A 24,529-nucleotide genomic window follows, 5' to 3' on the forward strand; every position below is an offset into this window, starting at 1 on the left:
GAAACTGAATAAATGCTGCTCGGCCTAATGCACCTTTCCAGAGCATTTAAAATTATGCATTATCGCTGGAAGAACAATCATTGAAACAGTGTTGATTACTAAGAAAGTACCAGTGATTAATTATCTAAAAAGCCTCAAAGGCTGCTTGCTATCCAAAGGATGTCTAATAACATAGCTTTAAAACTTTTTTTTTTTCCTCACAGCAATACTAGATTTTGTCTTCTTCAGCGTCAAGAAGTTGGGAATAAACACCCTCCTTTATTGACTGCAGGTATTCATGTTTGTTTTAGGATAGATTGAATTAGATATGAAAAAATATATATGTACACACTAAGTACCTGATTATATTGCGATAGTCCTTGAGTTCCTCAGCAGAGCTCTGAAAAGCAACTCCCCAGATGAAATGTTTGAGTGAGGACTGCTGTGGGTAAGGCCTGGGGAGATGGGCGCGTTGAACTCTGTGAAGAAGTGGCCTTACAGAGCTGCTCATTACTCATCGCTACCTGCATGTTACTGCCCTGCCTTCCTGACTCATTCTCGATTGATCTCGATTCACCTGAGGAAGATGACGGAGGCAGAGATGGGAAAGGTGCACTTCCACTCCATGATGTGCTGCAGGCAGGCAGGTTCACAGGTGAAACACCCGAGGCAAGGCTACACCAAGGCTTACGTTACACCAAAAGTCCCCATAGGCGGCCACCTGCTGAAGCTCCTAGGCCAGCAGCAGCCGGCTGGAGGGGGAGGGATGCCGGTGTGCGGCCCCGAGCGGTCCCGCAGCCCGCAGCGCCCCGCTCCGGCTGTGAGGGCGATGCGGCAGCGCCCGGCCCAGCCTGGCTCGGCGCAGCCGCCGCCCGCCCTTAGCAACGGGCCGCGTCGCCGGCTGGGGCTGCGGCCATGGCAGCGGGGCTCGGAGCCGCTCGGAGCCGGCGGATCTTCCTCAACCACCTCGACTCCTACTGCGGCCGCAGTATCGGCGAGGTGACGGCGTGGCGGCCCCCGGCTGTTCTCCTGGCCGCCGGGCGGGCGTCCGGCCGTGGTCACCTAAAATGGCTGCTGCGGAGGGGGGCTTGGGGGCAAAGGGTGTGGAGACAGGAGGGAAAAGAGAGTAGGAGGTGGGGGTAGAGCAGGTCAGGACTGGGGCGGCAGCTGATGGCTGTGGTGAAAGGTAATGCTCGGAGATAACATCTCCCTGAGGTAACGCCTTCTGGAGAGGAGTCAGGTTGAGGAGAAGAGGCGTCTGGGGACACAGCAACACCTTCACCCTTGAGGCTTAGGGCACATGGCAAGATAAAATGTGGCTGGCGAGTTCATGCAGTCCCTAACATTTCCCTGCTTTCCCAAGTTGTGTTCTGAGCTACGCTGCCTGCAACAGCATCTAAGCTAGCCAACAGCATTGGTGTCTTCCCAAGACTATAAGAAGCTGTGTAGTTTAGTCCCAATGCAATACATATTTGCATACAAATGTGTGTCTTGTATATTGCAGTATTTATCCAAATGTGTTGTTGGAGCATCACTAGAAAGCATTGGGGAAGAGGAGGAGGAGGAAGATGAAAAGAACTCAGCTGCTGAACTTTCTGCTAGGCCAAAGGAGGGAGTCTACCAAATAGTTGGTACCCTTTCTAAGCCAGGAGGTACTAAACCATGTTTTGCAGAGGAAACATATGCAGTAAGTAATAATCTTACTTCAGGTCATTGTTAGGTAACGTTAGGAATATTGCAAGTCATGTAAAATGACCAACTGATGTTAATAAAGTGGTCTCTTGCTGCTGGAAATTGTATGCATATTTTGCTACCTCTGCTTCCTGCACACTTGTCTCCTCCCTGCTAGTTCTCATACAGCAAATGTTAAAAGGAAATAATCTAGTCTTAAAATAGATAATTTTTTTTTAATGGTGTTTCTGGACAGGATGTTGTCTATCCTGATGATCCACAGGTCTGTTTTCTTTTTCCTTCAAAGCACGCTCACTTGTGTCTCCTATATCTTTTATCAGTTTCTAAAGGTAGTAGTGTTGGAATCAAAGTCAGTGTCCTCCCTTCTTAACTTTTCACTGAAATCACTGCTTTCGCTAGCAGCTAATTGTTCTGAATACCTACATCTTTGTATGTATGTCCAGAGTTTGGTTAACTGAAGGAGGCTTGTTTTAAAGAATGTGATTGCTTAATGTTTTCTAAAACTAAAATTGACTCTGTCTCAAGCTGCTTATTATCCAGAATCTCTTCAAAATTTTGAAAGTTTTGTTCTGAACTTCTATAGAGATGAGCTGTTTAATCTGAAAATTATGGTTAACTATATTTAATCTCGCCCACTGCTGTCACGCAGAATGTTTGTTGGATTTTTTCAAGTGTTGCAGACAATCCACATTTAACAACAAGGATGGGATGTTGTTTTGCAAGAAAACTGACATTTTGCAAGAAAACTGACGTTTTCCCATGTCTTGTCCATTCTGCCAGCTGATCCTTGTTTAAAATACCTGTAAAAGTCATAGATATTTTTGTGATATTAATAATTATACTGAAAATACAAATCCTAAAATACCACTTAAAATTGTACATACTTCTGAACTATATTAATGTCTACTGCAAATCAGAAGTTTCAGCATTTAATTTGTATTTCGTCATCTGTTATCTGACAGATACAGCTTGATATCAGTCATATGAATTATTCTAGCATCCTTTTCAGAAATCTATGCGCAAGAAAACCGCGTTCTACCTATCAGAACGTTACTCTTGAAAAAGAATTTTGAATAGATTTTTTTCCCCTTTTTCTTCTTTCCTTTGTTTTCTAACAACACATTTTAACTATTTTCCCACAGGTCTCTTCTCAGAAAGAGCTCTTAAGTTATTTGCTTGAATGTGAGATTATTTTGTATAACATCACTGAGGATGCAAATCAAATTGAGGAAGCAAAATGGGCTGCTTCTGGTTAGTATAGCCTTCAACTGAACAGAAAATTGTTTGCAATATAGCCACCAAAATTTACGAGAAATATGTAATGAAATGACCTTGGATTTATAGTTTACTGTAATATAAAACTGGCATCCTTGATAGGGAAATGCTGCATGAATTGTTCAATTAATTAGCAAGGGACCATTGATTGCATTTTAGCATTCATAAGCTAGAGAAGCTGTCATAGAATGGTCCGACACTTTAAATGACATATCTGTGTAGGCAGATATTTCCATAAATAACTATCCACAGCCATCTTATTTATTTATGTTTGAAGGTAGGTAGAAAACTTGCTCCTTTGATATTCAAATAATGTTTAATATTTTATATAATTAAGTATATTTCTTTGCTTAAAACTGCAATGAAAAATACCATTTAGTCTTTCTGCAGCTTTCTCCTGCTTGATATAACCAAATTCTAATGGGTATATGGAATCTTCTTATGCTGACAATGCAATATTGCTCTTTATATGATAGTTAAGCTAAACTATACATTCTGTGTATTGTATTGTACATTACAATGTAACATTGTAAGTTTTCAAGGACTCAACAAAACATCATCCACATGTAATCATTTTGTTCTAAATTAAATTCAAGGAAAAAATCCCTATTTTTGTAGATTTGCTGTTTCAATTATAAAACACTTCTGTTTTCTTTCAGTATCTTTGTAGTCAATAAAGATAAATAATTTTCTAGTATAGATTGTTTGTTTTTTTATTTGTCCACAATATGCAGCTCTATGGATATTATGTTCATTACTGGTAATGTGATTCTTCCCATTATTTTTCTGCTTGTTTTATTATTCATTATTGATTTATTTTTATTTTATGCCAAGCAAAATAAAGATCATTTGCTTCAAACTAAGTAACACAGAACACTATAGCATAAGTGTGTGTACAGGACCTCTACACAGAAACAAATATATGGCTTCAGTAGAACAGTTTACAATAAATTACATCCTTTGCTTTCGTTTACCAGCGCTACATACAGAAATAGAGCATTTTGCGACACCAAAGATATTCATCCTCGTTTCAACAATAATGAGCTGGGCGAAAAGCAAACCCCCTGACCCAGTAAGTAACGAGAAAATATTATTCTTTTAAGTGAATACTTCCATTTAATGGAAAATATTCATTGAATTTAATTAAAGTATTTCAGTATGTACTTCAGTACTAGCAGGTAAGGTTAGTGTCAGCAAGTATATTTTTTTTCTCACGGTCCTTTCACCTGAAATCTTGCTTTCAGCCAGAATTGTTAAATCTATTCCACTGGATAGAGAGGTTTAGGCATTGAGCTACAATGATGGGGAGATATACAGGAAGATATTAGGACTGTGTGGACATGCTAACTTTAAAGTGAAACTTAGAACTTTCAAGAATTTCAAATGAAAACAAAATAGATGTTTTGTAATATTTTTAAAAACTTGTTTTATCCATCTAGGCCTTTAACATTTGTTTTGGTTTAAGGCATGTATAACAGTTGCATTTTTTTTCCTTCCTAGGAGGATTCTGAGATTCCTTTTACTGAGGAAGATTATCGCAGAAGAAAATCTCATCCTAACTTTATGGATCACATAAATGCTGAAAAACTTATTCTCAAACTTGGGAAAACTGTATGTAAAGATCTTTGTGGGGAGAAAAAAAAAGTTTGGTCTTCTTAGAGCATTATCTTAATGTTAGAAGTTGCCAACAATTTGAATAAATTTTGAGTGTTATTTTTTTCGATAAATGTGAATAGCATCCCTTATTAATAAAATATCCCTTATTAATAAAATAACAAGAAGGCTACATTTTTGAAATAATACATATATAGTATACATAATACAGACCCCTAATTTTCTCTATTTTTCCTTAGCTAGTGAATAAATCATGCTTTTCTCATTTGAAGCAATACATTGTTTCATTGGTTGTGTGAGAGAGAAGTAAAGCTGGGGACTGCGAGGGAAAATCTCAAGGATGATTTTAGACCTATCCCCCACTTAAAGCATTTTATTCGAATAAAACAAACCAACCAAACAAGCCCAGAGCTGATTATACTAGCTAAAATGTGACATCTAGTGGCTTTAATTAATATTACACACTTGAAGGTCTTTACCGGTGACTGTGTATAAATGGAGCTTGCCTGGTCATTTGTGGTGTGGTTTTTGTTTTGTTTTGTTTTTCCATTAAGTATATCCAAGTCATCTCAAGTAGTACGTTCTCATATGTGTGATTTGTGACACTAAATAGGTATTTTTAGAGAATTTTGACCTGTTTTGGAGGTTTGTATTTTACTGGGTGCTGAAGTATTGTTGCTTTCCCACACAGAAGCTACTGCAAGGTAAATGATAGAAGATCCTATTAGTTACCTGCTCCTTAGGGTAGATGAGAAATGGCTCCTCCTCTGCCTTCATGAGAGGCAGGTTTTTCCTGTTGGGAGACAGAAATTACCATGTGCCTTCTGGGGCATGTGTGCAGTCTGTCCAAAGCAAACTTGGGAGCTGCTGCTCTTAGGTTAAAAACAGTTTATTTCTCTCTTAGTACTACACAAGCAAACTTAGTGTGGGAGCTCTTGTGCTGTCTGCAATGTCTGATTTTAATATTTCATGTGATTACTAACAAGCTGTTGTGTTCAACTGAGTTGAGATAGTTTTTATTACAAAGATAGAAACACATTACATGGACAACATACAGTGATGTGTTATTATTTTCTGGCATCCCTGTATATGATGTTTTGCTTATTCAATCAAAGATTGGCTAACGGTGTTGTTGGTTTTATATTTCTGAAATAGTATAAAAAAATGTAGCAAACCATGTGTTTTTTCACAGACAAAAATGTTGATCCCAAGTCTTAGCATTTTATAGCCTCTGCTCGTAAATGCAGGTTCTAAGCGTTATGTAGATGTATAATGTCTAAGATCTTTACAACATCAGAATTATTTAACAATATTGTTTCAAGTTAAAAATGTCTAAGCAACTGGTCCTAATTTAAACGATTTGCTTGAAATTTCCTTCCTTAAGATGGTTTAAGTATGGTTTATTCACTGTGTGAAACCACCCTCAACACTGATCCAGTCAGTTTCATTTTACGTAAACAGTCATCCAGAACAGGCAAACATATGACCAGGTTTGCATAATGGTCAGCAAAAAATATGAGGGTTGATTGTGGTGTATGGTTAGAAAAATACTTTATAGTCCACTAATTTTGTTTGAAATTTTATATCAAAATGAAAACAAAATGATTATAAAAGTATTGAACCTGCATTTCCCACTTCTTTAGGCAATCAAATGCAAATATAATGCAAATGGGGAAAAAAAAAAAGCCTCAATGAATTTCGTTGTTATGTTTCTTGGAAAAAGAAAGTTGAGGCATAAGTTATGCTGATCACTTCATTATTATAAGTAACTTCCAATTTCTTAACTTTTAAAAGATTTTTGAGAATTTCAGTTCAAATGAAGACAGGTCAATTCTGAGTAATGTTTTTTGTTGTTTTAAGGAAATATTAACAATATGTCTTACAACACTACAAGCTATGCAACAGTTGGTCTAATTCCAAATTTTAAGTGATGTAACTTACTTTATATATTTAGTATGCAATTTCTCAAGTTTCGGTGTAAACCATTATCCCATTAGGAGTACAATAATTTCATAAAACTTTCTTGTTGGTTTTACTTCACAGAATAAACATATATTTTCAACTTATGTTGTTGCTTCAGGACTTCAGTATGGAGCTGGGGAAGGTGTCTTACACTACTTTTTTAAGGTAGATATCTAAGCATTTTGGGGGGTTTATTTAATATCTAATGGCAAATTGCAATGGAATTAAATGCATTTCTAATAGTTTTGGTATTGTAAGTTTAATGTTCTTGTGAACAGAATTCATTATTTGATCCCTTAGAAATGAGTGTTAGCTACAATGGAAGTGATTTCCACTTTATTTTTTGGATCTGTATGTTTTTTGGTTTTTTCATAGTTTTCGAACAGTATCTACAAGTGCACCTTATAATGAGAATGACTATCAGATCAATGGGTTCAAGAAAAATGTCTTTCTTTTCAACATTGCATTCCTTTTTTTTTCCCCAAGCATTTTTTTTTTAAATTTGGGATACGAAGTACTAAAAACAGTTGTCAATATCAAAGAGTATTCTTTTAAAAATAAAAAAATCTTGGTTTCTTTTTAGGCTGCCAGTATTTCTCAAAATTATTTACTACAGTTCCATAAGTCGTTCAGTAAATGTAATTTTATAATCCTAAATATATAGATTTGCCACTGCACAAATATACCTAATTAAAAGTAACTGTTTACTTCTAACTTTGTTGTCCATTTGTATTTTCAGATAGGTTGGCTCAGTGAGGCTACTGCAATACCTGTTTTTGGACATGGAAACAATTTTATTCCAACCATTCATGTTCTTGATTTAGCAGCGTAAGTAAAGTTTCACTTGGACAGTGATTGATAGTTAGCTAAGTAACAAATACACAAATACACTAGCAGAATACTGAGGCTTTTAAACTGGGGCAGAGAGGGTTTAAAAACACTATTTGGCCCATCTTATTGAGGCAGGCAGAGACTTCAGTATCTTTGGTACTAGATATGCCTACGGGAAACCTGTGTCTATTGTACAGGTTCTGTGCTTTTAAGAAATTGCTGGCAAGGCTGGATATAGCAAGTAGTATCACTTAACTGGCACAGAACTGGAAATGCATCACGGACTCTACAGCTTAAATTAATATTTTGTACAGGTGTTGCTTTTTATCCTTTGAACTTATGTACAAATAAAACATCTATCTATACTTCTTTATTGAAGATAATATACATGAAAATATTGTGCTCTGAGTTTTCCAAAATTAAACGTAGTCGTATTTGGACAGCTTCTGAATAGCATCTAACACGAAAAGTCCCAGTATGCTTTTATACTGACCAGCCTTGACCTTCCTATGTTTCAGAGTGTTACAGAATGTAGCAGACCACAGGCCAAGGTTTCACTATATACTTGCGGTAGATGAATCTATGCACACTCTTCAAGAATTAATAAAGGTAAGGGATTTTATTCCTTTTCTTTTTTTTCCCGATATTTATAAGATTTTTCAAACTGTACATTTTTACAGAAGTAGATGTCCCTAAGTCTTCCTGAATTATCTTGTGTAATAAATAATAAACAAAATAAATTTGAAATCTACCAAGACTTTTGTCCTTCAAAAAAAATGTATTATTTTGACGTCTTTCTGCAGAATTAACTTTGAAAGTATTATCATTAATTTAAATAGAAATTTTACTTAAAACTGTGCTGAGTTGTTATGGGATTCACAGTACTACAATCAGATACTCAAAAGTCTTTAAAATATTCTTCCCTTCATTTGTATGAAGATATTCTGTTTTTCTAAACATTTCGAAATGAAGTCTAGAAATAGTCTGGATGACACTATTGAACTATAATTTACAGTGAGACTGAGAGTTGAGAGAAGCAGCTAATACAGTGTAACAGGAGATTTTCCCATGTAGATTGAGCAAATGTTACATAAGAACCAAACAAAACAGCCCATTTTTCTTTCAGTGTCAAAGAATGTTTCATGGAACTGTCTTGTAGGAAGGTCACAAGGAGATGCATCCCTTGTTTTGGTTCAGGCTTACGAGGTCTCACTGAAAAATTAATAGTTGGAAAATCCACTTTGTATAAGTGACCATAATGTAGTTTTCAACATTCATGTGGAAGAAGCAAAGGTCAAAATAATCTTTGTAGCTGTGGTCAACTATAGGAAAGAGCATTATATAAAAATGAGTACAAGAGATGTTTAAAATATTAAATCTTTAGAGAAGGAAGGTAGAAGCTATTGAAACTTACATTATTAGATGTATAAGGCCATTGCATGCTACTTATTAAGAAAAGTTTGGGAAAGATAAAATGATAATTGGCATGGCTGAGGGAAGCAGGATGGCAGACTTCAAAAAGTTAGTTATGTCCTGATGAAGAAAAATCATAAAAATCTGGCTGGATAAGAGAAACAAAACAAAACAGACTTAAAACAATATTAAAAATCAATGATCAGAAAAGACTCAAAATTAATATCCTTTTTTTTTCAAGCCTTTGAAGAACAAAAAGCTTGCCAGGAAATCTGTAAGGCCAATCAATAATATAAAAGGATCACTTATAAAAGCCTAAGCTGTAGCAGAGATACTTTGCATTAGTTAGCATAGGTAAGAATTATGAGAAATACCTTGAGAGTTACTTAAATATACAGCAGCTCTTTCTAACTTAGGAAGTCTTTGAGCTTAAAATAGTCAAAGATTAGGAGAGCATTTGGAATAAGTATCATTCATGCTTTTCCTAGTCTTACTTTCATTTAGGTGTCCGCTAGTTGAAACTGTTTGAGACAGAATACTGGATATATTTGGTCTAGTGCTCTATAGCTGTTGCTGTTATAATTTTATGGAATCTAGCGTGTGTTTTTTTTAACCTTTTTTAAAGGACTGCAGGAGTAACTAACTTCTGGCTGATGATGAAGTGAAACTAGAGAGTTAATGGTGGCATTCCATTGATCTGAATATCTTTCCTGACTGTTAACAGAATTAAATACTTAAAAAATCTGAAGTGAGAATGCTGAGAAATAAGATAGGTCTCCAATTTGATCTTAAGCAGTATGAAGTTATAGATTTAAGAGCTTTGAAACACTTGTTTTTTGTTGTTTTTGTTGTTGTTTGTTTTTGTTTTGTTTTATTGCAGCTACTAAAAATGAAGTGATATATAGCAAAACAGAGATGTTTAATACTAACATTAAAGTTAATGTTCTTTGATCTGCAATTCCAATCAGTATACTGACTTTTTGGGTATAGTGTAACATAAAATTTAGAGCAGAGGTTTTATCTCAAGAAATCCTGTTCATTTTTTTTTTCTAAGAATCTGATTTGATATGTGCATTACTTTTTTTTTTTTTTTCTTTATAGTGTATCAGTAAAAACGTTGGACCAGGAAAAATTGAGAAGATTCCAAGAGAAAATGCATTCTTGAGTAAAGAGTTAACTGTTAGTAGTTTTCTTTTATTCATTTTTTCTTTTATTACTTAAGGAAAGGATGCAAACCTAAAGAAAAGGATATGAAGTATCGTATTATGAAATATATGTATTTTTTTATTTCAGCAGAAAAATGTAACCCTAAAGCTCAACTAAAAACATCTACAGTGAATGTAAATTTAGAAAATAAACTGAAATTTAACCCTCAGAGAAAAGAGTATTATGAGGAATTACAGACTGTTCTATAAAAACAGTGAAGCACTGATGTCATTGCTGCACTGAGCATACTGGAGCATGCTGACAAAACCTACCAACAAAGCATTTAAAAAAAAAAAAAAGTTAATAATGAGGTACTACTGAGGCTGACAAACACAGTATATGTAAATCATCTTCATCTATTTATCTGGAATGAACTGTTCATGGGAGAAATAAATAAATTAAAAATCTGCTAGTTTAAAGGTGGTACTTAATGAATTTATGAAAGAAGGTTTTTTTGTGTTGTTTTTTTTTTTCCTGCAATAGTGTGAGACATCAAATAATTGCTTAATGGTTAATAATACAATAGTCCTCAGGAATACTTAAATATATATTGAAAATATATTTTTTAAAAGCTTAAAATGTATGTTTTGCAGTGCATGCATACATACTTTCCCTGTGCTTAAATTCTTTCTATTCCCCTCACCCCCCCATTCTAGTCTTTACTTTAAGCCAACAGTGTTATTTTAACATCCATAGCTTGCATCTTTAAAGTAAATGTAGTTTTGTTCTCTCAGCAAACAAACTTGGATATGTTGCTTGTGAACCTACGAATGGAAGCCATATTTCTGAAAGAGACTTTCAACATTAAGTGGGTTGCTCAGACAGGACTGGTGGAGAACATTGAAAAGATCGTCAAAGAATACAAGCAAAATCGAGGACTTCTGGTAATGGCTTGGTGTATGCTGTTTTAAAGTGCTTTTTTCAAATATAAATAGTTCTATAAACACAAGCTTTATCTCTTTAAGTAAACGTACACAGAAGACCGACAGAGATGCAAAATAAGTGAACATAAAATCTGAAAGTTAAATTGAAGTAATTAATTAGACAATATAAAATATTAACTAAAATAGTCACCTAAAGTTTTCTGTTATGCCTAAAATTGCAATCGTGTAAGTGAAAACAAGCTTCGTGATGGAGAAGCTGCTGCTTTGAAACTAGTTTTTGTAGGCAATATATGGCATTCCTGGTATATTAGACTTCAAGAAAGCAGTAACTGTGTCTTTTATTTAAGATTTTTATGTTAGAGTCAGTAGCTAGGTGAACATTTTTTGTCCTTCATTATACTTGGTGAGCCAGTATACTTAATTGCAATGTGGCTTTCATTTTATCCCACTCCGTTGTATAATGTAATGAGCAAATTTGCTGTTTCCTATGTTAGCTAACTATTTAGAATTGCCATATTCAAATGTATAAGGAAGTAGTTATTTAAAGGTGCATAAAAATGCTTGCATTCATTCAAGTATTGCTTGTCTTTAGTATGATAAAGCTATTCATCATGTCTGTATCTTGTTCAAACCATGATAGGTTCAGGAGGTGTAAAACAAAATATAACTAACATCATTTGTTCAAAGTTTTTTCTTTGAAAGTCCCTGCATACATCCAAAAGGATTATCAGATCTGTGCTTGCATTAAGCTACTGCATCTGTGTAGGTACGCCTGCAATTCAAAAAGTTTGATGTAAAATAAAGGCATACCATGTGGTAAGTAGAAGAGGGAAGGCTAGCTAGACCTCTGTGCCAGTCACAACTCTGCAAAATTAATTTGCCGGGTTATGTTAGAAATTATGTTAGAAATTAATTAATTTGTTAGGTTTATGTTAAAAATACCGCCAGGTTTACTGAATTGGGATATGAACTTAATGATGTATGGCTTTGAGTTTATTGCATGATATTTATTAAATGTATTTTGGAACTTAGTGATTCAACCATGAACAAGATAGGCTGAAATTAAAAATTATTAACTTAAGATTGCGATGAATCTGCAGTTTTTGAGGTCAAAATAACTATGGTGATGACAGCAACTCTACCTCAGCTGGAAAATAAAGTGATTGTGTTTATATAGTAGAATATCTGCCACTTATCTCCAAAATCCACTGCCTATAGGGTTGTGTTATGTTTCTTTTAACCATTTAACCTCTAATAGTGCCACTGTAAGTTGGTCTGTTAGTCTACTAAGTAGAAATGTACCTTTTTCTCCAATGCTGAAGTTGTACCATTAAGTTAACTGCGTTACTCAAAAGCAGTGGATGATATAGAACATGCTCGGTGCAAATAAATCTAAAAGATATTTTCAGTTTTAATTATAATAGTTATTTCCTTTTAGTTATACTGAAAAGATTGTACCTTTTAAATAAAAATTTCCATAACGTTTGATTGATCTTTCACATCTTTCTTTTTTCCCCAGCCTCTCAAAGTTTACATTCATGGTCCTCCTGGGGTTGGCAAATCTACCATCGCTGAAAAGCTCTGCAAACACTACAAGCTGCATCACATTAAGATAAAAGATGTGATTTCTGAAACAATAGCAAATCTGGTGTGTTACTAGCTGTTTTTTTAGTATTGCTATTATTTTAGTTTCTGTGACTTTAAATGTTTGCCATTGTTTTAAAATAAAATAGAACTCCATAATTTAGTATTTTAAGTTACCAAAGGAAATAATCATGTTCCAACAAAATGTTTTGAGAAATAATATACTGATTGCTTTTTAGATCCACCTATAACTGTTGGTATTATTTACTTTCTTGCTCACTTTTCTGACCTGAAAAATACATTACCAAAACAATTTTAGATTTTAGAATGGAAATATCTTTTGACATACTGATCATCTCTGGGGATGCACTGAACTCTTTTTAAAGATTGAAGGTTGCTCAGTCTCTCATTGTCCAGGAGCGTATGTGAAATTCATTGGTTTTTTCCATTTATTACATCTGTGTATATAAGAAAATTTGTCTGTAGAATTTCTGAGCCTATTCATGTTTCTGATATTGTCTTCAGGAGAAAATTGTGGCTCCTAAAGAAGTGGACTATGACAGTGTGGGTGAAGAGGGAGAATATGAAGAAGAAGAAGAGGGTACAAATGTAGAAGAAGCACATGAGTTGTTGGCTGGAATTAAAGAAAGCATGGAGCAGAATGCAGGTAGGAAATATGAAGTAATAAAAGGGGACCATCTTTCTACTTCTTTATACATTTTATATAATTCTTTTTAACTCCATAAGTTTATATGTAAGTGACTGAATGTTCAGAATCTTTAGATTCTTGGCCAGATTTTTTTTTCTATCAAGTTTTCTTCTCAGAACAGAGAGCATAATTTAAATAATATAAAGTAAAAAGTGAAGTATGTAACTATCAAATTTGCAAGAAAAATAATGGCAGTTTTCTCTTCTGCATTCTTTGTTTTGTTTAAAATAATAATGCCTTTTAATATGTAATGTTTTATTGATAACAATAGATTCTAATTTTGCCTCAGCTTTTAAAAGTCTTAAATATAAAATAAGAAGCTGGAGTCAATCATTGCAAGAGGACAAAAAAAATCAGGTCAAAACAAACTTTACTGCCATACATTTGCTTCACAATGTATGCTAAGTTAATAAGTCACTTTATATCTCAGTCTATTAATCTGAAAATGAAACTTGCAAAACCTATTTCACATTTGTTTTGCAAGAATTTGTTTCATGGTTAATTGTAAATAGTAAATGTTTGCTTTGTAACATGCTTTTTTCTAGTCTATTTCTTTTCATATCAAGATGTGACTGTGTTATTCTAAAATATCTAATTTCATGTTTACTAGCCTTAAAGTTCTAACATTTATATCATTGTAAATACAGGTGTCATTTTATTTCATAGTTACACTTGTAGTCCATAAATCTCTTAACAGCATGTAGTATACACAGTGACATAATTTTTTTTGGAGTTTAGAAAGTGTCTCTGATAAATGTATGAACATGTTAGTAAAATAATTTCAGGTATTTCTTTTCCATAAACTAGGTTCCTATTAACCTTCTTTGTGTTTTAGGTTGTTTAGATGATCAGTATGCTGTTAAACTCATTAAAGATAAGCTCAAATCTATGCCTTGTAGGAATCAGGGATATGTTTTAGATGGGTTCCCAGAGACCTATGACCAGGCAAAAGAGCTTTTTAACTGTAAGTACTGCTGCTTTTGTTTTTATTGCTGCTAATATTATCATTATTTTTCTCAGTGCCGTATTACTTGAAGTGCATCAACACTGTTTTGACAGCAGAGCAAGGCACAAAACTGTTGTTTTCACATGCTGCTTAAAATTTAAGGTTTGTAATGAATTGTTATGCACCTTAAACAAGATAATTTTCAGATGATCTTGGCTGGCAATGTCCTGAATAAATGACCAAATAGAGAAGACACTTTCTGTGTTGATATACTCTATGCAAGAAAGCTGTAAGGCAGAATTTCTTCATAATATTCAAGGACTGCTTAACAAGGGGATCCAGACAGTTCACCAATACATATTGTGTAAACCAGATTAGAGTGGGTATATTAGATGAGCTTCACTGGATATGACTTTGGTGGAGCTCTGCAACGTACATCTCAAATTGTGAGCTAGCACTGTCTGCATTAAGACCAAGAACCATCTCCATAAATTAAAGGATATGATTTTAAGGAAAACAAAACGCAGTCTTGTTCATTTTACTATGCTGGGCTGTAAATCACCTAGCTCAGCTGATGCTCAAGCCGTTGAGCAGACTATTCATGTCAAGAATAGCAGACAATTAACAGCAGAAACCATTTTAACCATACCACAGCAAACCATTTCTACTCACTAAGCTCTGTCACTGGCATAAGAAAATATGGAGCAGCAGGAGAAGCCAGGGTCAAGAAAGTAGTATGGACATATTTTGTAACTGTGTATGCAAGTGCATGCTCTGCTGTATAGCTAAACAACTGTTAGTGTCCCATGGTAGAATCTGTGGCAGGCAACAGCATAGATTACTTACTGACTACTCTAAACTGGTGTCCAGGTTAGATTAATTTCCAACAGTTAGTACAATTTGAATATTTAAAAAGTGTTTGTATGGGGCATGTTATTAGTAAATATAATAATATTGTTGCTTCAAATCATAATGTCAATCATTTATTGCTTTTGTTTTAGTGGAAGATGAAGATGAAGAAGAAATTAAAGGCAAAATACCAAAATGTGATAAATTAATCACACCTGGTAAGTTTGACTTTTTAAATAAACAGAGGAGTTTTCAAATATTGCTGCCACCAACTAGAAGTTTAAAATATCATTCCATCTGTTCATATTCCATTTAAAAGAAATATCCACGTAATGCCGCTGCCCTGTTGTTTGCAAGTGAGCAGTCAATCAATAGGAGGGTTTGGGTTTGTTTTTTGGTTGTTTTTTTAATTTTTTTTCTGTTTTCTTTTGTGAAAATGCCATCAGCTGTTTTTACCAAGAGCAGTGGCTGCCTTTGTTATGATTACAGCATCTACCTATGGAATAAATGAGCTCCTGAACATGGAATATTAATATATATATATATATTTAATATATAAAAGTTTAGCCCTTTGTAGAGTTCTTTGCAGTGCTTAGCATTGTATCTTGAATGATACTACCAAATTCATTTTATTGCATCAGCAAATTTGGGAATTGAAATAGTTTGTTTTCCACCTATGCAGAAAATGCTTTATTGTGATGTTTTTGCTATTCTTGATTTCTTTGAATTGGCATATTTTATGTTACAAGATGCATATGGTCAGGTAGTATAAAAGCTGAATACCTAAAGCGCTTAGTGTTTTTTTGCAGCCTGATAACTTAGGAGCTTCAGTGGAAGTGAAGAAGGTTCAGAACGTCCTGAAAAAAAATCCTGGTATTGCACTTAAATGAAGGGGACAAAGGGTTGATTTAAAAGGAGGCTTTTACCTCATTTCATTTAGGAACTGCTGATTTCTGAAGTAAAAAAGAAAAACATGTTCTTTATAAACAAAAACACTTTCAGTTACAATATCAGAAAGAGGAACTGTGAATTACAATGGGCTGGAGAAGTACCAGCTCATCAAATGTGTTTGAAGGTAACTCCAATGTAATTCAAATGTGTGAATTATGATGGGCAGAAGTACCACTTTCTCTCCCAAAACAAGGACTTCAAGCAAGGGATCTGTTTTAGAAACACCTTATCAACCTTGGAGAAAACTTGTTTTAGAGAACTGAGTGATCCAAAAGGGCGTTTTGTTGGTCTATGGAGATTTTTGTGTGTTTTGTTTTTTTTCTGTTTTTAGGATGGGTTGCTTTTTTTTGGCATGCACGAGGAGATTGGAGGGGAATTGTCTGTGTTTGATTCTGCAAATTTCTCTCTGAAATCAGAAAAAATACTTCCTAACTTTGTTAAATTAATAGGCTTTGGTGGTATTGAGAAGTGATATTAGAAATATCAGAAAATATTGTGATAACTTACATGAATAATTAAAGGCAGACTGATTGTTGATAAAATATGCAACAGCCTAATGAAACTTACAAGTATGGGAATTCTGAACCAAAGAAAGGAGATGCATTTTTTTTTATGGATCCTTTGAGGCTTTCTGGTGTTCTTGTCTATGAAAGTACTACAAATAACATTGACACCAAATTTTATGGCATCTGATAGCATAGTATGTTTAATCCACTGTTGTTGTTTTGTTTTGTTTTAGTTTGTTTTAGTTTATTTTCCTAATTTACTTTATTTAGGAAAATGCAGATTTATTTGTGAGATGAGAAATTGCAATACACTGTGATGACTTTTGAAGACTTGACAAACAAATGAATTGTTAAATTTTCCAGTGTTACTTGCTACTTTGGCTGCACTATTCATGTTTGTTTATTTTTCTTCCTATACCAATTACATGTGTTGGTTCTTCTCTGTTAGCTTTCTCAGGAAATTTGGACTATGTTTGTTTCTTATTTCAAGAATAGTCTTGTTGATAGCGCTAAGAAAGAACTTGGTAGAATTAGAACACGTTGCTTCTATGTGTCTCCTCTTCATTTTATTGGATTGCTCTAACTGGAGAAGTTGCATATCAGCATTTCTTAATTAAAGTATCTATAAGGAAATATTTATATACATATGTGTGAATTTATATTCATTTGTGGTTTAAAATGTATTATTAACAGAAGGTAGATATGAGGGAGGAAAAATCATATGTGGACACTGATAATGTGTTCTTCTTCACAGAATTTGTTGTATCTTTGACTGCATCTGATGAATTTCTTAAAAACAGAATAATAAATCTACCAGAAAGTGTTGTTGCTGGAACTCATTATACTCAGGACCGGTTTCTGCAATCTTTAAGTCTCTTCAGAGAGATAAATACAGAAGATGAGACTGTTCTTAACTATTTTGATGAACTTGAAATACATCCTCAGTTTATTGGTATGAAATAATAAAATTCTTAGCTAAAATATCAATAAAAATTCCTATTGTTACAAATGTAACACTTGTGAAGATTGTACAGTAAATATATAAATATTTTAACTAACATATCAGAATAAATATATAGCAGGCATTTAACTATATACCTGTGGAAATATTTATATGCTCATAAAGATTCTGAATTGTGCTGATTAGAGTGTACAGTTAACATGTCTTTAAAATTAGTGTTTTTATTAATCATTCGGTTTTGTAGGCTAAATAACCAAAATAGTTTTCTGATATAGTTTACAGATCTCTGCACTTGGCATCCTTCTGGACTGGTATAATAGTATATTTTCATGGACTTTAAATATTATAGTTGCTTATATTTTTTTCTTTAGATTTAACCTCAGATGTGGTGACAATATATGGGTATTCTGTAAGTATGAAAGAATATGATTAGACATTAAAGGTGGAAGGCTAGTAATACATCCTTTTTGTTTCATACCTAGGGGTGAGAAAAATTTCCTTCCCTACACACTCCCAGAAAATCATGATCACTGGGAAATCTTGAGAAGATGACTATAATCTGATAATTCAAAAACAATAAGTACAGGATGACAGCATTCTTAATAAAACTGGTTTTAGATTGTGGAAGGGAGACAGAAAGAAAAGAGTAGAAGAGAAAGAACACAGGGAAAACCTTGCAAATACAATAAAACTGCTGATATGTTGATTGTCCGTCTGAATGAGTTACAGGAAGTGATTTGTTGAGCAAACTTTAATCAATTGACTTCCTACTTTTTATTTTATTTTTTTTATGTCAGTCGTAGAGATTATCTTGAAAATAATACCATACTTGAGTTGTTAGGAAATGTCGCAGTGGAAAAAAATAACATGAATATAATCATTTTAGATTTAGAATTATTTCTAAGCTACGCTCACATCTTTACTTTTTAAGTATCCAGGTGCTGAGTGATTTTTGTATTATGTACTGATTATTTTCTCACGCAGTTTTCCACTAAAATCTATTTTACCATTTTCCAATTCATAAAAGAAAGGAGATAAGATAAATATATTTGTCTTGATAAGATAAATATATTTGGCTCTGTTGTCTTCAGTTGATGCTGCTGTCTTTCTTAATCAGTTCCAAATGGTAAAGATGATTGTCTTAATCCTGGGAGGCTTGAAATGTAGGTTAGCTAGCAATTTCATTTAATTAAGTCTGAAGTAACTCTGATGCAGAAAGTAAATGTAAGAAATAATAAATATTAAGAAGGTGTGATGTCATTAATTGGTCATTTTTTAATCTTATAAACTTTGGGATATACAAGTAGTAGCACTGTCCAAGACATTTGTTTTATCTTGGTGAGGACTTTAAAGTGTATGCTCTATGACAGCATATTGCAGTGTTTTATGCTAAGAATTACGTCCAAAGATTACTCTAAAAGTCTAGTTAATTCTAAATAAAGAAAGTCACTGCTCTACTAGCTGGTTAACTATTGAGGTGTCACAATACTCACTGGTTAACTATTGAGGTATCACAACTGTGGGGCTTAGTCACTTCCAGATGAATTTCACATTCAATTTATAGTGTTGATTTACATCTTAAAAGCAGCAGCATCTTCACAGTCTGGTTATGTCAGGAACTGCTCCTTTCCCTATATTCCCTATATATGTAAAATTAAAAGGTCAGATTGCAAAGGTAATTTCACTGGGGAATCTTCAGCTCTGCATTCTAGCTGATATTCCAGTTGGTTTATCAGAATCACTGAATTAATATCATCAAATTTAAACAGAGAAGCGACTGTTACATTGGTCAGAAGAAAGAAAAGTTACCTAGGTTTACTGGCCTTAGTGGAGAACTGTTGAAGAATTGTGCTTGATTCATTAAATACTGACTCAAATTAATCAATATTTTCTTCCACCTTAATTTTAGAAAATCTTAACATATGGCCTTATGAGTTGCTTTTATGATTTTTTTTTTTTTACTGAGTCTGAAATATGATTAGTACAAAGGAGTGGGTTTCAAGATTCTGGAAACGCTACTTTGCTACAGTGACTCACTTCATGAAGTCTGCAAGTCTGTGTCTGTTTTCTTCATCTGCAAATTGGAGATGATGACACAGGCACATTAGATCATCTACGAAAAGGAATGTTAAAACAGAATTTTCCATTTTTTGGTGATCTTTCCTCCCTGTTAGGGACAGTGATAATCTTTTTTTTTTTTTTCATTTAAAAACTATATTTTTTAGGACATTTTAGCATTTAATTATGATTGCTGTAATGTTTGTGTTGTAATCTTGCTTCATCATCTGAGAAAAGACTGTAGTTTTTGAGACCTCAAATTCATTGCCAAGAATCTTCTTAGCAATAATTTAAATGACTAGAAAATTGTCTTGCACTGTAATTCGTATATCCAGGTACAGCAAAAACTGTATAATTAATGGACTGCTTGGCATAAAAAATAAAATTATTGTAGTTTGGAATACTTCAGGAATGTAATTCCTGATTTTTGGAAAGAAGAGGCTCTGAAAGAAATGTCATCATGCATCATGTAGAATTATGTTAGCTTTCTACCTTGTTTCATTAGCAGAGTTTGGACTTCAGACCTAAATCACAAAGACACAAATTCTTGAAATAATGGTATGAGTAATGCTTCTGTTTGAATTAGTGAAGAAATGAGAAGCATGCTTTGCCAATAGCTTTCAACATAACTTCATAAAGCAGAGGAATGTGGAGTAGGGACTACTGAGTTTTAGACTAAATTCTGTATTTCAGTTGTTCTGTATGCCCAAAATGCACACTTTTCCTCTCTTCAATGTATGTTACTATACCCTTTCTTTCAGATGTCTCCAGCACTTTCTAGGCTCCATATGCATTCAGTGCCAGGAGGCTTTTCCTTCTCTTGTTTTTTCCCCCCTTTTTTCCTTCTCTTATTTTTTCACTTTTTTTTTTTTCTTTTTCTGCAGGTTTAGACCCCAAATAGTCTTCAGCAGTTAAAAGGGAGAAGGAGTGAAAGGAAAGATTTCCTTGGTCTCTGTGCTTCTACGTGAAGCCACAGATTAGTTGAACTCTTATTATTTATGCCTACAAAACCAGAGATAGGTCTGTGTAATTGTAAAACACTGCATGTGAAAATTCTGTGAAAATTTCAGAAAATGTTGTGAAAATTTTGGAGTTTCTTGCCAAATTCTAACAACCTGTTGTGGAACCTGCATGGAGATACAGGGTCAGAAGCTGATAGTTTGATACCTGTAGATAAGCTGACATAAGACTGGCAAAGAGAAATATCTCTGATACTGGAATAACCTTGTATGAAAGTTTCAAAACTTAGGAATGCTGCAACTGCTGAATAGAAGAGTTGTAAAAATTAACTATTTTCTCCCTAGCATCATATTAAAATGACAAACTATTTTAGCTGAAACTAACAAAGAAAATTAGACATAACTCCACTTTGTGTAGCAAAAAAAAATTGACATAAGACACTCCAAAAAACATATTATACTTGAAAATTCAAGCAACATGAACACTATATATTTAGGTCTTGCAGTTATTCACTAATGACTATTGATAATTGAGAAAAGCCTTGCAAAGTTCTCTCTTGTATTGTTTTAAAGATGTACCCAAATTTGAAGATCCTGAGAACAGATTTATTGTAAAAGAGATTGTCAAAGAAATTGGGGAACCTCGCAATTATGGTTTGACAGATGAAGAAAAGGAGAGTTTGGAACGCAAAGCAGCTGAGGAACGCCTTGCCAGAGAAGCTAAAGAAGAAGCTGAACGAGAGCATAGAGAAGCTGAGGAAAGGGCTGAAAGGATAGCAAACTGGGAGGAGTGGGTATGTTAATTTGCATTTTTGTGGAAGCCATTATTATTTATATGTTTTAGAAAGTTGAAGCAATAGCGTTTCCAGCAATCTGTTATATAAATATACTTGGAAAGTGTGGGATAAATTCTCTAGTTTCTTATATCATACTTTAGATTTGCCTCAGAATATCTTCACGGTGCATTTTGTGGCTCAAACTAAAGAACACAGAATTGATCAATATCCCAGGCTGCATTGCTGAAAGGTTTCTGAGCTTGCAAGAGAAACATCGTTGAGAGCTCAGCCCTCAGTTCAGTGCAGCCTCCCTGAGGCAGTCTGAAGGATGCTTTTTATTTGTTAACACTTTAATAAGTATCTGGTATTTAGGGTGCCTGACCTCCCAGGATTTGCACGTGATACTTCTTCCTAAGGACGTTTTAGTTAAATTAACCCGAAATACATATTATAGGAAATTTCTTGTTCACACCTAAAGTCAGTCCCGTCCCCCCCCCAGCGGTAGGCAGTTCTTCTACTGCCCTCATTTAGAGTTATTTAAAAACAAACTGATCATTGCACAGATAAATCATTTTTTTATCTTTGAAAAGCCATACATATTTCTGAGGAAATAACTTGAAATTAATCACTTTTAAAGAAGCATTTATATTGCTCTTATACTAGCTTGTAAATAAGAATTGTCTTTGTTATCTCTATGCTTATTTTCAAGAAAGCAAACTGCATTATACGGAGCTAAAGTAGGTGTTTAAATAAGATGTGTAAGTTTATCCTTTTAAATATAATTTTAAAATCTATGCATCTATTCAGTTGCCCTTGAGATTGTAGATTAGCTGCGCTCTGCATAAAAAAAACTAAGACCACTTGCAGGATTTATTGAGTACCACTCCTGGATTCAGTGAATCAGGTAAACATATTTTTCAGTTGCTAGTCTTAGTTTTATCTGAACATTGCTTTTGTGTTATGCCTTGAGTATAGGAAAGCAACATTCAGGGTATCTTTTTATATAGTTTTATATAGGACTAAGGCTACTTATGAATAAGGTGAGAGAAGAGAGGACAATAAAGATGTTTTTGAGTAATCTTCTGGCTAAAACTACTCCAAGTGTGTGTGCTATTTAGTGCTATTTAATGTGAGAAAGGAAAACTCCAAGTGGATTTATTTCCATCTTTCCCTCTTATACAATGATAATGCTCAAACAAGTTGATTTAACCCGAATTCAAGAATAAATTTAGCTAAACTGACATAAATGAAAGAAAAAACAAACAACATATTTAAAGATATATTTTGCAGTTAAGTAAAGAGTCAGACATCTCTCCTGTGTAAAAATATTCTCCTCTCCCCCAGTTCAAGGAACCCTCAAGAAACCATCTGCATTTCCAATAGTACTAATTTTTGAAGTGATACAGTGTTTACCAACCATTTTGCCAAATATCTTGGGAAACAGGAACACTGGAAAACTTCAGAATAAACTTCCGTTTAGGTGTAAAGGAGAGAGAAGTAAAATTAGTTTTGCTGGGGAGATTATTTCATTTTTCTTCATGCTCAGTTGGCCATCCTTAGTGCGCCATGTCCTCTAAATTTAATAAGCAGTTCATTGTTGCTCTGTTAAGCATGAGTTTTAAAGTTCTGTCCGTGGTTTCTAGCACTATTCTTCTTTTCCCCTATAGGTCACCATCATTAGTTAGTCAACTACTGTTTGGTAAATCTTATAAATATTCTTCTTTGTTTGGTTAATTATTTGTAGAATAAACAACTGGAAGAAGTGAAAAGACAAGAACAAGAGTTACTGGAGGCTCAGTCTATTCCACTACGAAACTATTTAATGAAGCATGTCATGCCAACACTTATTCAAGGGTTAAATGAATGCTGTAAGATCAGGCCAGATGATCCAGTTGATTTTCTGGTAAGGTGATTACATCTCTTTTTAATGAAATGTGTTTGAAAAAGCTTAATGAAAATATTCACATAACTCTATAGAATCTCATTTAACATATGGACTTGAATTCTTTTTCCCCACTTTCATGATTAATTACCTGCAATTCAGGTAAGCAGGAAGTATAGCGAAAGCTGAAGTACCCAGTAACTATATGGGATCATTTGACACATTACATCAATCCAGTTTTGCTATAGAGTAACAGGAAAAGAATTGGTACCAGAATCAGTCATGCTTTGGTGAGTGGGTTCTCACTCTGCACTTATGTACCCTGCCCGTTCTGCTGTGACGTAGAGACCTGCAGAAAGAGGGGCATCACTCTAACACATCACTCTATGCACAATGATGCATGTTATTGTAGTGTCTTCAGTAATCCCCTTCACAATACACAGATAAATTCACGAGTGAATCCAGACAGACATTCACAGAATAATTCCAGTTCCAAGAGACCTCAAGAAGTTGTTTAGTTCAACTTTCTGCTGAAAGTCGAGTCGACATTGAATTCAGACAGGAATTCAGATGCCATAAAGCTATAGTTGTATATATATATATATATACAACTTTCACTTATCACTGTATAAATAACTTTCCTAGCAAATGGAGTAAGAAAAGCAGTACAAGCAATCACTGTTTTAATGAAGAAAAAAAAACTCGTGTTGTTAACCAAGTAAAAGCTTAGAATGTATGTTACGTGTAGCTGTAGCAACATGAGATCTTTCCTACTTATCATGTAACATTGTAAGATCTGTATTATTTACTCTTCTGGGTCCAGAAATCGGGCCTCTAGGGTACTCCCTAGGATTTTTCATGGAATAACAAATACTGTCATAATATATGACTCCTGTTGCCCATGATACTGATGGGGTCAGTGCTACAAAGAGGCAGAACGAGGTGTGTGGTATTTGTGAAGAAAAGGTTTCTCTGACATACTGGGCAGAGATTACATTTTAGAGCCACTTAACACTTTCTGTGATTTTGTTTAAAGCCATGTTATCCACTACATTGTTGTTGTTTGGTGTAAATTTTAAAGTTGGAGACTTAAAAATAACTTTGGAAATCTTTTGTTTATAGGCAGAATATCTCTTCAGGAACAATCCTGATACACAATGAGGTAACGTTAAATCGTAACAGCTGTAGAAACTGTTACATGGAAAGGGAGAGCATCGCTAATGCATTTTACAATAAAAATACTTAGTTTTTGAACAAAAATAAGCATAGTTTTGTTTAGGCTTAGTATGTTGCCTTGGGTTTTTAATATTCCTTCTATGAAAGTATCATACACTACACATTAATTAATACATTTGTGTATCTGTATTTCATGTATCTACTTCAAACTCTGAACCACAAGAATCTATTCTTTCTCCAAAACTTTCCTCTTGGATTTTTTCAGTTGTGAATCATATTTAAGCAATATATTGTTGTGATCTGGAAAGGACGTTAG

The 24,529-nt window shown here is 34.1% G+C and overlaps 1 protein-coding gene across 3 annotated transcripts; it reads left to right on the forward strand.

Moving 5' to 3' along the window:
- Positions 1-442: 442 nt before the first annotated feature.
- Positions 443-24,297, forward strand: AK7 (adenylate kinase 7; the record flags this gene model as incomplete). 3 transcript variants are annotated; one of them, XM_080594304.1, is made up of 18 exons in its annotated part: positions 443-622; positions 1,484-1,666; positions 2,814-2,922; positions 3,924-4,018; positions 4,447-4,557; positions 6,604-6,687; positions 7,262-7,350; positions 7,872-7,962; positions 9,868-9,945; positions 10,707-10,856; positions 12,376-12,504; positions 12,966-13,107; positions 13,985-14,113; positions 15,097-15,162; positions 17,156-17,353; positions 20,953-21,173; positions 22,900-23,058; positions 24,160-24,297. In XM_080594304.1, 18 exons carry the CDS (start codon positions 443-445, stop codon positions 24,196-24,198), a joined length of 2,253 nt encoding a protein of 750 aa, XP_080450430.1. In that variant the 3' UTR covers positions 24,199-24,297. The 3 variants fall into 3 exon arrangements, with proteins under 3 accessions (XP_080450430.1, XP_080450431.1, XP_080450432.1); XM_080594305.1 differs by lacking the exon at positions 443-622 and adding an exon at positions 823-978; XM_080594306.1 differs by lacking the exons at positions 443-622; positions 2,814-2,922 and adding an exon at positions 896-978.
- Positions 24,298-24,529: the final 232 nt, after the last annotated feature.

Source organism: Anser brachyrhynchus (genome assembly GCF_964034855.1).
Source record: "Anser brachyrhynchus genome assembly, chromosome: 5".
In the NCBI taxonomy this organism is placed as follows: domain Eukaryota; kingdom Metazoa; phylum Chordata; class Aves; order Anseriformes; family Anatidae; genus Anser; species Anser brachyrhynchus.